This window comes from Gorilla gorilla, chromosome 10, assembly GCF_029281585.2.
Source record: "Gorilla gorilla gorilla isolate KB3781 chromosome 10, NHGRI_mGorGor1-v2.1_pri, whole genome shotgun sequence".
Taxonomy (NCBI): domain Eukaryota; kingdom Metazoa; phylum Chordata; class Mammalia; order Primates; family Hominidae; genus Gorilla; species Gorilla gorilla.
In genome coordinates, this window is record NC_073234.2 from 58798027 (window position 1) to 58811658 (window position 13632).

A 13632-nucleotide genomic window follows, 5' to 3' on the forward strand; every position below is an offset into this window, starting at 1 on the left:
ATGAGAATAGGGTATCCTTATTTATCCATGGCATAGCACAATACCTGGCACGCATGTAGCTGATATTCAGTAAGTGTTTATAACTGTAAAAAGCTTCTAGAGCTGATAGAATGGGGAGAGGGTGGAGTGCTGGTGAAGCAGTTAGAAAAGCAATATTTTGACAAACTACTTAGAGAGAATCCCTTCTTACATCTTAGAGTGGGTAGGTTTTGTATGGTACTAAGGTATTGAAGTAGACAGGCCCTAAATTCCTGTCTCCTGTCTTTTTTTTCATTTATTCCTTCTCAGCTCTGCAGTATCCTTTGCAGTACTCATTAAGGGATGTTCCTTTAAAGACATCAGAAAAACAAACAAGCAGAAATTAAGTTTTCCTTTCAGAGTGAGCAAAGTACAGCTCAATGTGGCTTCTCTCCAGTTTCCCTGGGGAGGCTGACTTCAGGTATTCAGAAAATAGCACTCATGGAAGCAAAGAAAGCTGATGTTTGAGAGAACCTGGTAAAGAAGGGTTTACAACATTTAGCAAAACAGCCTTTGTCTTTGTGATGTGTAAAATTCAGAGAGCAAATTAAATGTGTTCGTGTAGTGGCTGGATTTTGGACCATTTCACACAGTCTGTGTAGTAATTTGCAGGATTCACCCAGGACTCTCTCTCTTGCTGATCTCTTGTCTGACCCCTTGGAAGACTGGCTGAGGAAGAGTAGTCTTTTTTTTTTTTTTTTTTTTTTTTTGAGACGGATTCTTGCTCTGTCACTTAGGCTGGAGTGCAGTGGCGCGATCTTGGGTGACTGCAACCTCTGCCTCCCGGGTTCAAGCGATTCTCCTGCCTCAGCCTCCCGAGTAGCTAGGATTACAGGCATGCACCACCACGCCCAGCTAATTTTTGTAGTTTTAGTAGAGACAGGGTTTCACCGTGTTGGTCAGGCTGGTCTCGAACTCCTGACCTCAGGTGATCCACCAGCCTCAGCCTCCCAGAGTGCTGGGATTACAGGCGTGAGCCACACCACCCGGAAGAGTGGTCTTAAATGTGCATATTTTATGGTGCATAATTTATGATGTCCCTAATTGTCACTACAAATTACATTCCTGAAGAGCAATTTAGCAGCTGGGTGCTAGTTATCTGAAGGTTTGCAGTTCTGCTGAGTTGGCTCAGCTGGTCTTCTCATTAGCTACAAGAGGCCAAACCCTGTACCTAGGGAAAGGTAACTTTTAAAGATTAAGTGAGCTGAGATGCTCAGTTCTGTATGTTGATGCCATTCTCACTGTCTCTTTTGCAGATCCAGCTCTATTTTGCTTGCTTACCAGAGGAAAAAGTTCCTTACGTTAACAGCCCCGGAGAGAAGCATCGGATTAAACAGCTTTTGTACCAGTTACCACCACATGACAATGAGGTAAAATAGCAGGAAGAAGGCTAATTAGAAAAAAGAAGAAAAAATGCATGAGAAGCATTGAGATGCTGCTTATAAACCCCAACTCCTCACTGGCGAGGGCTCCCTTTTGCCTTTCTTTAGTTAAAATTTGGCCAGAGAATACAGCTTTCCATTCTTTGAGAGAAAGAGAGAAAAGAGTATCAGTGTAATAAACTTAACACAAGTTGGTTTTTATAGTGTTTGCAGCCACCCACCAATGATCAGGAACCTACAAATTCCTGAGATTTCCCTGCCCCTGCATCCAGAGTGAATGCTTTATGGTCACTCAGGCCTGCAGTTGGGTTGAGTGCATGTAAAATGGAGAGTAAAAGTGGCAGTTAACAAGTTTAAACCTTTTGTGGAAAGGTTAATGTCCTATATATATTTTTTAATGTCTGTGTTGATAAGGGTTTTCAATTAAACATTTCTTATTAAAAAAAAAAAAGACTATTCCTTCACATTGCATTTCCCTTTTTCTAGAGAGGCTGTAAAATTCAGATATGGTGTCGTTTTAAAATCGTGGGGGTGTGACACAGGCGAGCTAAACTTACTGTGTTATTCCCTGAAACCCTAACTCTGGAAGTAGAGAACTGGTGAGAAAGACTGTGCACTCAGTGTGGTGTTTCTGTTTTGCTTTCTGTGAAGGTGCGGTATTGCCAGTCTTTGAGTGAAGAGGAGAAAAAAGAGTTGCAGGTGTTCAGTGCTCAGCGGAAGAAAGAAGCACTGGGAAGAGGAACAATTAAGCTTCTGTCCAGAGCAGTCATGCATGCTGTGTGTGAGCAGGTGAGCAGCCCCTTCTCTGATGCGTAGCTTGTGGCAGTGATGTGGATGGGGTGGACAGTCGGGGGTAGGTGACTGGACTAGCAGAGGTGTGGGTCCTGAAAGCCTCCAGAAAATGAGAGAAAGACAGCCTAGCTTTTTATTAAATAGCAATTCATGTTTCATATTTGTAACTAGCTACACTGCTGTGTATGACAGCAGGAGTCAATCACCCTTATGCAAACATTGGGTGAAATCCTGCCTTTGGTAGGATCCTGGCATGGAGGTAGGTGCTAGGATACATCTCGTATTCAAAAGATGCAGAAACATAATGAAGACATTCAGATCTTTGCTGGCAGTTCTCAGAGTAGGAAATGTATCCAGTAGGAGGCTGGCACAGGAAAACCACTATTTGTGTGAATCAGATTACACCATCCTTAGAAATAGTTGTAGTATGTCTGAGACACGTGCCTTACGGTGGAGAATCACCAGTAATCCAGCATTAAAGAGCTACTTAATCACTAACAGAGGTAGCAAAAATAAACACATTCCTGACAAATTCGAGATTTATCCTAAAGTAGGAAAGCCTGAGAATCCTGTCTTTAAAAAATGATCCTTTTACATTCAAACCCATTTGTTTGTAGTGTGGTTTGAAGATAAATGGAGGTGAAGTTGCAGTGTTCGCCTCCCGCGCGGGCCCTGGTGTGTGCTGGCACCCATCCTGTTTTGTCTGTTTCACATGCAATGAGCTGCTGGTCGACCTCATCTATTTTTATCAGGATGGAAAAATTCACTGTGGCAGGCACCATGCAGAACTGCTCAAACCACGGTGCTCAGCATGTGACGAGGTAAAAAAAAGTTCATCCTTTCACAGTGGGAAAAATAAGGTTAGATTAAGCCAATATTCCACTGTTTACATCTAAGCAAAATATTAAAATTTCCTGGATTTTGTTCTGTGTGCATGTTTTAAAGATAATCCTGTACATTCATACAATGAAATAATCTATATTTGGTTGGTGCAAAAGTAATTGCGGTTTTTTGCCATAATGGTCAAAACCGCAATTAATTTTTCACCTTCCTGATAGAAAGGGAAGCAGATGTCTTTGTACTTTGATAAGTATTATGTCTTCAGTGGGTTGTGAGAAAATACAAGTTGCAGAAGAGCATGTAGTAGATGGTCTCATTTTTGTTAAGAATTTAAAAAACAATATGATATATGTATTTGTTTATACTCAGAAAAGGTATGGAAAGACAAATACCAAATTAATAGTAGTTACCCTCGGGGAAGGTGGGAATGGATGATGGCTTGAAAGGAAAAATTTTTTCCCTTTAGCTTTTTATTTTAAAATAATTTTAGATTTACAGAAGAGTTGCAAAGCTATTACAGAGAGATCCTGCATGCCCTTCTCCCAGCTTCCCCTGACACTAACATCTTACATAACCATAATATATGTATCAAAACTAAGAAATTATCATCAGTGTAATACCATTAACTAAACCATAGTCTTTGTTTAGATTTTCCCAGTTTTTTAACAGATGTTCCTTTTCTTATCCAAGATCAATCCAGGGTGCTTCATTGCATTTACTCGTTGTATCTTCTTAGTCTCCTTCAATCTATGACAATAAACTTTGTTTTTATTTTTATACATTCATTTATTTTATACATTTTTTTCAACAATGTCCTATTTGAACATATTTTTGTTTTTGCTTTGTTTTGATTTATTTTTTTGAGATGGAGTTGCTCTCTGTTGCCCAGGCTGGAGTGCCGTGGTGCAATCTTGGCTCACTGCAACCTCCGCCCCCCGTGTTCAAGTGATTCTCGCACCTCAGCCCCCCGAGTAGCTGGGATTGCAGGTGCCCGCCACCACGCCCAGCTAATTTTTTTTTTTTGTATTTTTAGTAGAGGCAGGCTTCACCATGTTGGCCAGGCTGTTCTCAAATTCCTGACCCCAAGAGATTCGCCTCCCTCAGCCTCCCAAAGTGCTGGGAATACCAGGGTGAGCCACCATGCTCCGCTGAACATATTTTGGAAACCAAAAATATAAAAAAATGAAAGAACCTGCCGGGCTCGGTGGCTCACGCCTGTAATCCAACACTTTGGGAGGCCGAGATGGGCAGATCACGAGGTCAAGAGATAGAGACCATACTGGCAAACATGGTGAAACCCCGTCTCTACTAAAAATACAAAAATTAGCTGGGCATGGTGGCATGCACCTTTAGTCCCAGCTACTCAGGAGGCTGAGGCAGGAGAATTGCTTGAACCCCAGGAGGCGGAGGTTGCAGTGAGCCGAGGTCACGCCATTGCACTCCAGCGTGGTGACAGAGCGAGACTCTGTCTCAAAAAAATAAAAATAAAAATAAAAATAAAAAAAGAACCAGACTAGACCCCATGGTGAGACCCCATCTCTGTCCCAAAATGTTTTTCAAATTAGCTGGGCATGGTGGTTGTGCCCTTGTGGTCCCAGCTACTCAGGAGGCAGAGGTGGGAGGATCGCTCAAGCCCAGGAGTTTGAGGCTGCAGTGAGCTATGATTGTGCCACTGTGCTTCAGCCTGGGCTACAAGTGAGACCCTGTCTCAAAAAAATAAAGAGTCCTTAATCTGGAGATGGCCACCAGGTCAAATAAAGCATTATCAACACAAATGCTGTTCACTCAATTCCAGCATCTGTGTAGCTATAACTATGTTGAGTCCACAGACATTTTTATGAGTTTTCTTTCTACTAAAACACCAAATTATTTCACTAAATTATTTCCGTGTTAATGTGTTCTTTGCCAGATTATGCCAAGGAAATGTTATTGGGGAGCAAAAATATGACCAAATGAATTACCTCCAATGTAGAATTCTGTTTTTTTAAAGTCGAAGCAAGCATTTATTATTTAGTTTGTTTTCTCAGCACTGTCAATTTATGCTCTAGTTTGTAGCTAAATCAAGTTAGATTTAAGCTTGTGACTCTAAGAAACAAGGTTAGCTATCTGATTTTTTTAAGAGCCAGTGTCTGTCCATTGCCCAGAAAACATGCAGTTACTTGGCCTTTAAAATAGTTCCTAATGATTTTCTTTCATTCTCTGGTTTCACATTTCTTCTTGAAGATAATTTTTGCTGATGAGTGCACAGAAGCTGAGGGTCGCCATTGGCACATGAAACACTTCTGCTGCCTTGAGTGTGAAACGGTCCTGGGAGGACAGAGGTATATCATGAAGGATGGCCGCCCGTTCTGCTGTGGCTGTTTTGAGTCTCTCTATGCGGAGTACTGTGAAACCTGTGGGGAACATATTGGTAAGTCCACAGCCAGCCCGTCTGCCCTGTCACCTAGCCATTAGTCTGTCTTGGATTATCCAGTCTTATTTTTTCTTTTTCTGTTTTTTAAAGTTGAGATATAATTTACATACAATGAAATGTACAGATCTTAAATGTTCCAGCTGATGAGCTTTGACAAATGAACAGAGAGTTGATTCTTGTTACTTGCAGTAGTTGTGTTCTGTGAAGTTACTGCAAACACTGGATTAGTGAACACTGAACCATTGCTCGTGGGGGAATACAGGGTTAGGTTCCTGTGAGCCTCTGGTCACAGCAGTTTCATCAACCCATCAATACATAACCTTGTTTCTCGTGTGTTTTTGCTTAAAGCCACTGCCTTATTGAATGTACATTGTTGATGCATTAATATTGAACTCACAGCCAGTAGTACCGTACTCAAGATTAGGAGCTTATGTAATACATGTCTTTTCTCTGTAAGGCACATCACAGCCTTCTTGCCCTTAGCAACATGACAGCATTTCAGCATTATCAGCATTACACTTGGGGGCCATTTTAAACAGTAAACTCACCAACAAAGAGCACAAAAATGCAGAAAATGCGGCAGTAGATAGACCAGGAATAGGACACTTGTCTACAATATGAGAGCTGAAACAAAAAGCTGAGCATCTCCTGGATCAGTGCATGTTGGTTCAGTTCATATTTTTACCACTCTGCACATCTGCAAATGACCATGAAAGTGTTGCGAATATTAGTTTGGGAGTTGTGAATAAATTTTTATGAGTAGGCACATTCACAAATACAGAATCCACAAAGAATGAGGATTAATTATATCTGTGTCACCCACACAGCTCCCCCATACCCATAATCTTTATTTATTTTCTTCATTTCTTCCTTATACCTTGTTTCAGGCATTAAACCATAACCTGTTATTTATTCTGTCCTTTTCAAAACAGGTGTGGACCATGCACAGATGACCTATGACGGGCAGCACTGGCACGCCACAGAAGCCTGCTTTTCTTGTGCCCAGTGTAAAGCCTCTTTGTTGGGATGTCCCTTCCTTCCCAAACAGGGTCAGATTTACTGCTCAAAAACGTGCAGTCTTGGTGAAGACGTCCATGCCTCTGATTCTTCCGACTCTGCATTTCAGTCAGCTCGATCAAGAGACTCCCGAAGAAGTGTCCGAATGGGCAAGAGCAGCCGGTCAGCAGATCAGTGTAGACAGTCTCTCCTCTTATCGCCTGCTCTGAACTACAAGTTTCCTGGCCTCTCAGGCAATGCTGATGACACCCTTTCTCGAAAATTGGATGATCTGAGTCTCTCCAGACAAGGAACAAGTTTTGCCAGTGAAGAATTTTGGAAAGGCAGAGTAGAGCATGAAACTCCAGAAGACCCTGAAGAATGGGCTGATCATGAAGATTATATGACGCAGCTCCTCCTCAAGTTTGGTGATAAAAGCCTCTTTCAGCCACAGCCCAATGAGATGGATATTCGAGCCAGTGAGCACTGGATATCTGATAACATGGTTAAAAATAAGACTGAGTTAAAGCAAAATAACCAGAGCCTTGCAAGTAAAAAATACCAGTCTGATATGTACTGGGCACAGTCACAAGATGGACTGGGTGATTCTGCTTATGGCAGCCACCCAGGCCCTGCAAGCAGTAGAAGGCTTCAGGAATTGGAACTGGACCATGGGGCTTCAGGGTATAATCATGATGAAACACAGTGGTATGAAGATTCCCTGGAGTGTCTGTCAGACCTGAAACCAGAGCAAAGTGTTCGGGATTCGATGGATTCTTTGGCATTGTCCAATATCACAGGTACGTAATCTAGGGATTATGGGGTATTTGAAAAAAGGAGCTACTAAAAAGTGTATTCAAAAAATTGCACTTCAAGCCAGGCGCAGTGGCTCATGCCTATAATTCCAGCACTATGGGAGGCTGAGGTGGGCAGATCATTTGAGGTCAGGAGTTCGAGACCAGCCCAGCTGACATGGCGAAACCGCGGCTCTACTAAAAATACAAAAATTAGCTGGGCGTGGGCCTGTAATCCCAGCTACTCGGGAGGCTGAGGCAAGAGAATTGCTTGAACCCAGGAGGCAGAGGTTGTAGTGAGCCAAGATTGTGCCACTGCACTCCAGCCTGGGCAACAGAGCAAGACTCCATCTCAAAAAAAAAAAAAATTGCAATTCAGCATGAGTAGGAGTTGTGTGTTATTCAAAACCATGGATCAAGGGAAGGAAGGAACCTCACTTAAATACCAAACACTAGCAAAACAAACACGTGTGTGAGGTGAGTGCATGTGCATAAAATATATTTACAGTGCAGTCTCTAGGGATAGGTTTTATTACCCTGTTTTGAAGAGAAGGAAATTGGAGGAAGGAGTGTACAACTGGATTGTGTCTGAAAGATATTGTATGCTTGAATTATTCTGTATGGATTCTAAGATACCAAAATTGGCCCACACGCTTTACAAGCTCTTTTTTTTTTGAGGTGGAGTTTCGCTCGTCGCCCAGGATGGAGTGCAATGGCGCAGTCTAACCTCACTGCAACCTCCATCTCCCGGGTTCAAGTGATTCTTCTGCCTCTGCCTCCCCAGTAGCTGGGATTACAGGTGCATACCACCACACCTGGCTAATTTTTGTATTTTTAGTAGAGATGGGGTTTCGCCATATTGGCCAGGCTGGTCTCAAACTCCTGGCCTCAGGTGATCCACCCGCCTCAGCCTCCCAAAGTGCTGGGATTATAGGCATGAGCCACCATGCCTGGCCACAAGCTCTTTTTTTTTTTTAAACATCTTCCTGAATTTCCCTGTGACAGTAGCTCAAAAACAGCTGAATACTTTTTATTTAGATTCTAAAATATTATTTTAATGTTTTCTTTTTTTTTTCCTAGTTTTTTGTTTTGTTTTGAGATGGAGTTTCACTCTTGTCGCCCAGGTTGGGGTGCAATGACGCGATATCAGCTCACTATAACCTCTGCCTCTCAGGTTCCTGAGTTTAAGCGATTCTCCTGCCTCAGCCTCATGAGTAGCTGGGATTACAGGCGCCTGCCACCACGCCCAGCTAATTTTTGTGAGACAGGCTGGTCTAAAACTCCTGACCTCAGGTGATCCACCTGCCTTGGCCTCCCAAAGTGCTGGGATTACAGGTGTGAGCCACTGCCCCTGGCCTACTTTAATGTTTTCAAAGCACAGTCATACCAGTTATCCACACTTTATCTTTAAAATGACCCTGAGCTGTATAGAGTGGATGATATGATTGCATTTCACACATGAGGAAACTTGAATTACCAAAAGGCTAAATGCCAAACATTACGTAGGTTCTAAAGGCAAGATTAGGCCTAGAACCTAGGACATTATGCAAATTATTTGCAACAAGTCTTTGGATTATAGAAATGTTGCTGTTGCATGGCTAGTTTTATAGTCAAACTACTGACATCCAGCCCTTTGATGAAGGTAATGCTTCTGTAATGTAGACAGGAAAGGCTTAGTAGCTGCTTCCTGCCAGGAATAACTTGTGCCAGACACTGCAGTGACAAGGAAGGGTACGGCAAAGCTACCCCCGAGGCTTCTGTGGACTTGTCAAAGATAAGGCCGGCAATAAAGGGGAGTTGAGGAAGAATGGTGGGTGAGACTGAGTAAGCACCTTTTGTCTGCCAGGCCCAGTGCTAGGAGTTTTAAATTTAATATCAGAAATAGACATAATTTGGCCAGGTGCGGTAGCTCACACCTGCAGTCCCAGCACTTTGGGAGGCCCAAAGTAGGTGGATCACCTGAAGTCAGGAGTTCGAGACCAGCCTGGCCAACATGGCAAAACCCTGTCTCTAACTAAAAATACAAAAATTAGCCAGGCATGGTGGCATGTGCCTGTAATTTCAGCTACTCGGGAGGCTGAGGCAGGAGAATCACTTGAACCTGAGAGGCGGAGGTTGCAGTGAGCCAAGATCGTACCACTGCACTCCAGCCTGAGTGACAGAGCAAGACTCTGTCTCAAAAAAAATAAATAAAAGAATTAAACATAATTTGGTACACATTTAAGTGTTAGGGGGTGACATTCCTTGACAATAATAAGCTGAAAAATAGGCCCCCTTTAAAAAGTATGAAGTTATATAGGGCCGGGCGCGGTGGCTCACACCTGTAATCCCAGCACTTTGGGAGGCCGAGGCGGGTGGATCACGAGGTCAGGAGATCGAGACCATCCTGGCTAACATGATGAAACCCCCTCTTTACTAAAAATACAAAAAATTAGCCTGGCGTGGTGGCGGGCGCCTGTAGTCCCAGCTACTCGGCGGGGCTGAGGCAGGAGAATGGCGTGAACCCGGGAGGCGGAGCTTGCAGTGAGCCGAGATGGTGCCACTGCACTCCAGCCTGGGCGACAGAGCGAGACTCCATCTCAAAAAAAAATAAGTACGAAGTTATGTAGTCTCCAGTTGACAACAGTATCACTTTGTCTATAGGGCTATATGTATTTATCTTAACATGCCTGGGCCCTATTATATCAAAAGAGATCAATATCTGTTTTCTTAAATGTTTCAATAGAAGATTAATCTGGAAGTGGCATATTTTACACGTTGAAGGCAGAAAAGACTGGATGAAGATCTAGGTCAGGGGTTGAGCCAAACCTCTTCCATAATGGGCTCAATAGCCCTTTTTAGGCCTACGGTCTCTGGTGTGACTACTTAGCTCTGCCACTGTAGAAAGCAGCTATAAACAATATGTAAACAAATAGATGTGGCTGTTCCAATAAAACTTGATACACAAACAAGCTGTTGAGCTGTAGTTTGCTGACCACTAGTCTCAGTATAAGATGAGGAAGACTAGCTCATGATGGAGACCAAGGAGGGACTGATTTGAAAGATGTCCAAATGAAGCAGTGTGGCTTTAATGAATTGAGGAGCAGAAGCTTCTACATCTTATGTTAATGAATGAACAGGCTGCTGTGAAGAGCTCTTAAAGTTTTGCTGCTCATGCCATGTGCCGTAACTACGTAACTAATCTTTGACTCCAGGCTTATAAGAGAACCTGTGCCCCAGGCCAGGTGCAGTGGCTCATACCTGTAAACCCAGCACTGTGGGAGGCCGAGGTGGGTGGATCACCTGAGGTCGGGAGTTCGAGACCAGCCTGACCAACATGGAGAAACCCCGTCTTTACTAAAAATACAAAAGTAGCCAGGTGTGGTGGCACATGCCTGTAATCCCAGCTACTCAGGAGGTTGAGGCAGGAAAACTGCTTGAACCCGGGTGGCGGAGGTTGTGGTGTGCCGAGATAGTGCCATCGCACTCCAGCCCAGGCAACAAGAGCAAAACTCTGTCTCAAAACAAACAAACAAACAAAAAACAAAAAAGGCTGTGCCCACCCCTTATAACAATAACTGCATTTATACCACTTCTCAATCGGCATAGATACATGTTGGCTTTCCCTATGGGTTTTAATCAAATATTGAGATTGGAAATTTTCTTTGAAATATTTCCTTTCAGTAGCTTACTTTTAAGTACTGTCGACTATTAGGATGATTGAGAAGCACATCTTGTTTTGGCCTCTCTTCTAGGGGCTTCGGTGGATGGAGAAAGCAAGCCAAGGCCATCATTGTATTCTCTGCAAAATTTTGAGGAGATGGAAACAGAAGATTGTGAGAAGATGAGCAATATGGGAACTTTGAACTCTTCCATGCTGCACAGGAGTGCAGAGTCCTTAAAGAGTCTAAGTTCAGAGTTGTGTCCAGAGAAAATCCTGCCTGAAGAGAAACCAGTACATCTGCCAGTGCTCAGAAGGTCCAAGTCTCAATCCAGACCCCAGCAGGTCAAGTTTTCCGATGATGTCATTGACAATGGGAACTATGACATTGAAATCCGGCAGCCTCCGATGAGTGAAAGGACTCGGAGACGCGTCTACAATTTTGAAGAGAGGGGATCCAGGTCTCATCACCACCGCCGCAGGAGAAGTAGAAAGTCCCGCTCCGACAATGCCCTGAATCTTGTTACAGAAAGAAAATACTCTCCCAAGGACAGACTGCGGCTGTACACCCCCGACAACTATGAGAAATTTATACAGAATAAAAGTGCCCGGGAGATCCAAGCATACATCCAGAATGCTGATCTCTACGGACAGTACACCCATGCCACTTCCGATTATGGCCTGCAGAACCCAGGAATGAATCGGTTTCTGGGACTCTACGGCGAGGATGATGATTCCTGGTGTTCTTCCTCCTCCTCCTCTTCCGACTCGGAAGAAGAAGGATATTTTCTTGGACAACCAATCCCTCAACCCCGGCCACAGAGATTTGCCTACTATACAGATGACCTTTCTAGTCCACCATCTGCACTTCCCACCCCTCAGTTTGGTCAGAGGACAACAAAATCCAAGAAGAAAAAGGGACACAAGGGCAAAAATTGTATTATTTCTTAACCAAGTAGTGATGCAGAGCATTTGTTTAAAACTTAGCCATTAACCATCTGAATCGTATCCTTTTCTTCCATAGGAAAGTTGTGAAAATAGTTTAAAGTGCTTTCTTTGCCCATGTAAATGAGAACTCAACTGCTGTTTACAGTGTCAGATTAACATTTGAAAGGTGTGATTTCTCCAATTTACCCTCTTTGGACGGTGCCAGGTGGACGTGACATCTTGTGCCTGTCGGGTGCGGGTGCGTTACAGATTGATGTAGCTGCTTTGGTTTTCCAGTCCTCAAGGGAATACTCAAGATGCTGACTCAAGGGGATTGGATGTTGATTTTAGAAGATGGAGAACTCCAGCCACCTTTGTAAAGCAATAGTGTTTGTCATTTATGTAAGTCAGGTCGGCTCAGGTCTTGATAGTCCGTCTTGGTGTGAGGCATGCTCGTCACGATGACCTAGCTAACACTGTGCATCTTATTGTGAGGCCAGCTTGTCCCCTCGAACCCTCTTTGGCCAGGTAAACATTGTATTGTATCAGCGCCAGCTACAGATTGAAAAAAAAACACAAAAAACATTGCTATTTATAACTTAGTATTTCATAGACTTAAGTGTATTCCTAATTTAACGGTGCAAATATTAATGTATATACTGTACAGTTCAGATTTTAAAGCTGATATTTTTATATCCCTGAATTGTAAGCCGTTTGTTACGCTGCAGTGCTAGATTTGCTAGGGAACCAGAATTTATGGATGAACTGATTGCTTATATTTTAGTCAGGGTTTATAAATGTAGATGGTCAAATTTACATTGCCTAGTGATGGAAAATTCAACTTTTTTTGATTTTTTTTTCCAATATTAAAAAAGGCTCTGTATGCATGGTGGGGCTATGTAAATACTCTTTAAAACTATGGCCCTATTAATCTTACAAGTGTTATTTATGGGTCAAGCAATGTAAACTGTATAAATGTAAAAACAACCCCTCCACACACATAACCCCTGGAATATATGGTAAAAACAAGTAGAAGCTGTTTCAGCGAGTGGGTTTTTTCCCCCTGCCTGTGGGGGGTGCCTTTCTCATTTTCAGCAAGGTGATGATTATCTCATGGGAAATGACAAAGATCTGCTTTTGTGGCAGAGGACTTTGTAGATTTGTTATTTTAAGAGAGGTTATTCCTTTTTATTCCTTCCCTCCCACTAATTTGTTGGCCTTTAACAGCAATTTTGAAAACTGGGTCTTCTGGTTATGTTTTTGTTTTAAAATCTTTCTTTAAATTAGAGGATGCTGTGCCATTGAGTACTTCAGGTTAATATGAGGTTCTGGTTCAAGGAAAACTTACGTTGGATCTGAACTAATGAGCAGATATTTTGCTATGTGCCACTCTTGCATATACATCTCAGTCCTAACTAAAGGTTCTAGTGGCATCCAGGACCTTCAGGGAGGCATCTAATAAATGCTTAATAAATGACAAAACTACCTTTCTGAATATAAATCTTTGCAATGTATCCAGATAACTTCCATTTTGTGCCTGTGTTCAGGCATGATTTATTTTGCAGTTGCTCTACCATTAACAGACCTCCGTTTGTCTCATGTGTCCACACGCCCCACTTGTAGGCCAGAAATAGGGCTTCAGACACAGAGGCTTATTTTTTCCATATAGACTGGAGTGGGGAAAATTTGGCCTTAGGGAGGACAGACACAAGTCCAACGGGTAAACCAGCGAGTAGTAGGTGGACAGCCGTCCCACACAAGGATTTGTATCTGGGCTACACAGATTCCCTTCAGAAAAGCACCAATGGTGAGAGAGTTCTTCACTCAGTA

General features: G+C 42.9%; 1 protein-coding gene across 9 annotated transcripts in view; it reads left to right on the forward strand.

Moving 5' to 3' along the window:
- The window catches only part of PRICKLE1 (prickle planar cell polarity protein 1), a 131589-nt gene extending 118286 nt beyond the window's left edge, over window positions 1-13303 (forward strand). For all 9 annotated transcript variants that reach the window (XM_055358049.2, XM_055358050.2, XM_019038746.4 and 6 more), the window contains exons 3-8: window positions 1275-1388; window positions 2052-2189; window positions 2810-3013; window positions 5256-5442; window positions 6378-7241; window positions 10970-13303. In XM_055358049.2, the coding sequence (XP_055214024.1) occupies window positions 1275-1388; window positions 2052-2189; window positions 2810-3013; window positions 5256-5442; window positions 6378-7241; window positions 10970-11826 (2364 nt within the window). In that variant the 3' untranslated portion in view covers window positions 11827-13303. The remainder of the gene's footprint in view (window positions 1-1274; window positions 1389-2051; window positions 2190-2809; window positions 3014-5255; window positions 5443-6377; window positions 7242-10969) is intronic.
- The last annotated feature ends 329 nt before the right edge of the window (window positions 13304-13632 follow it).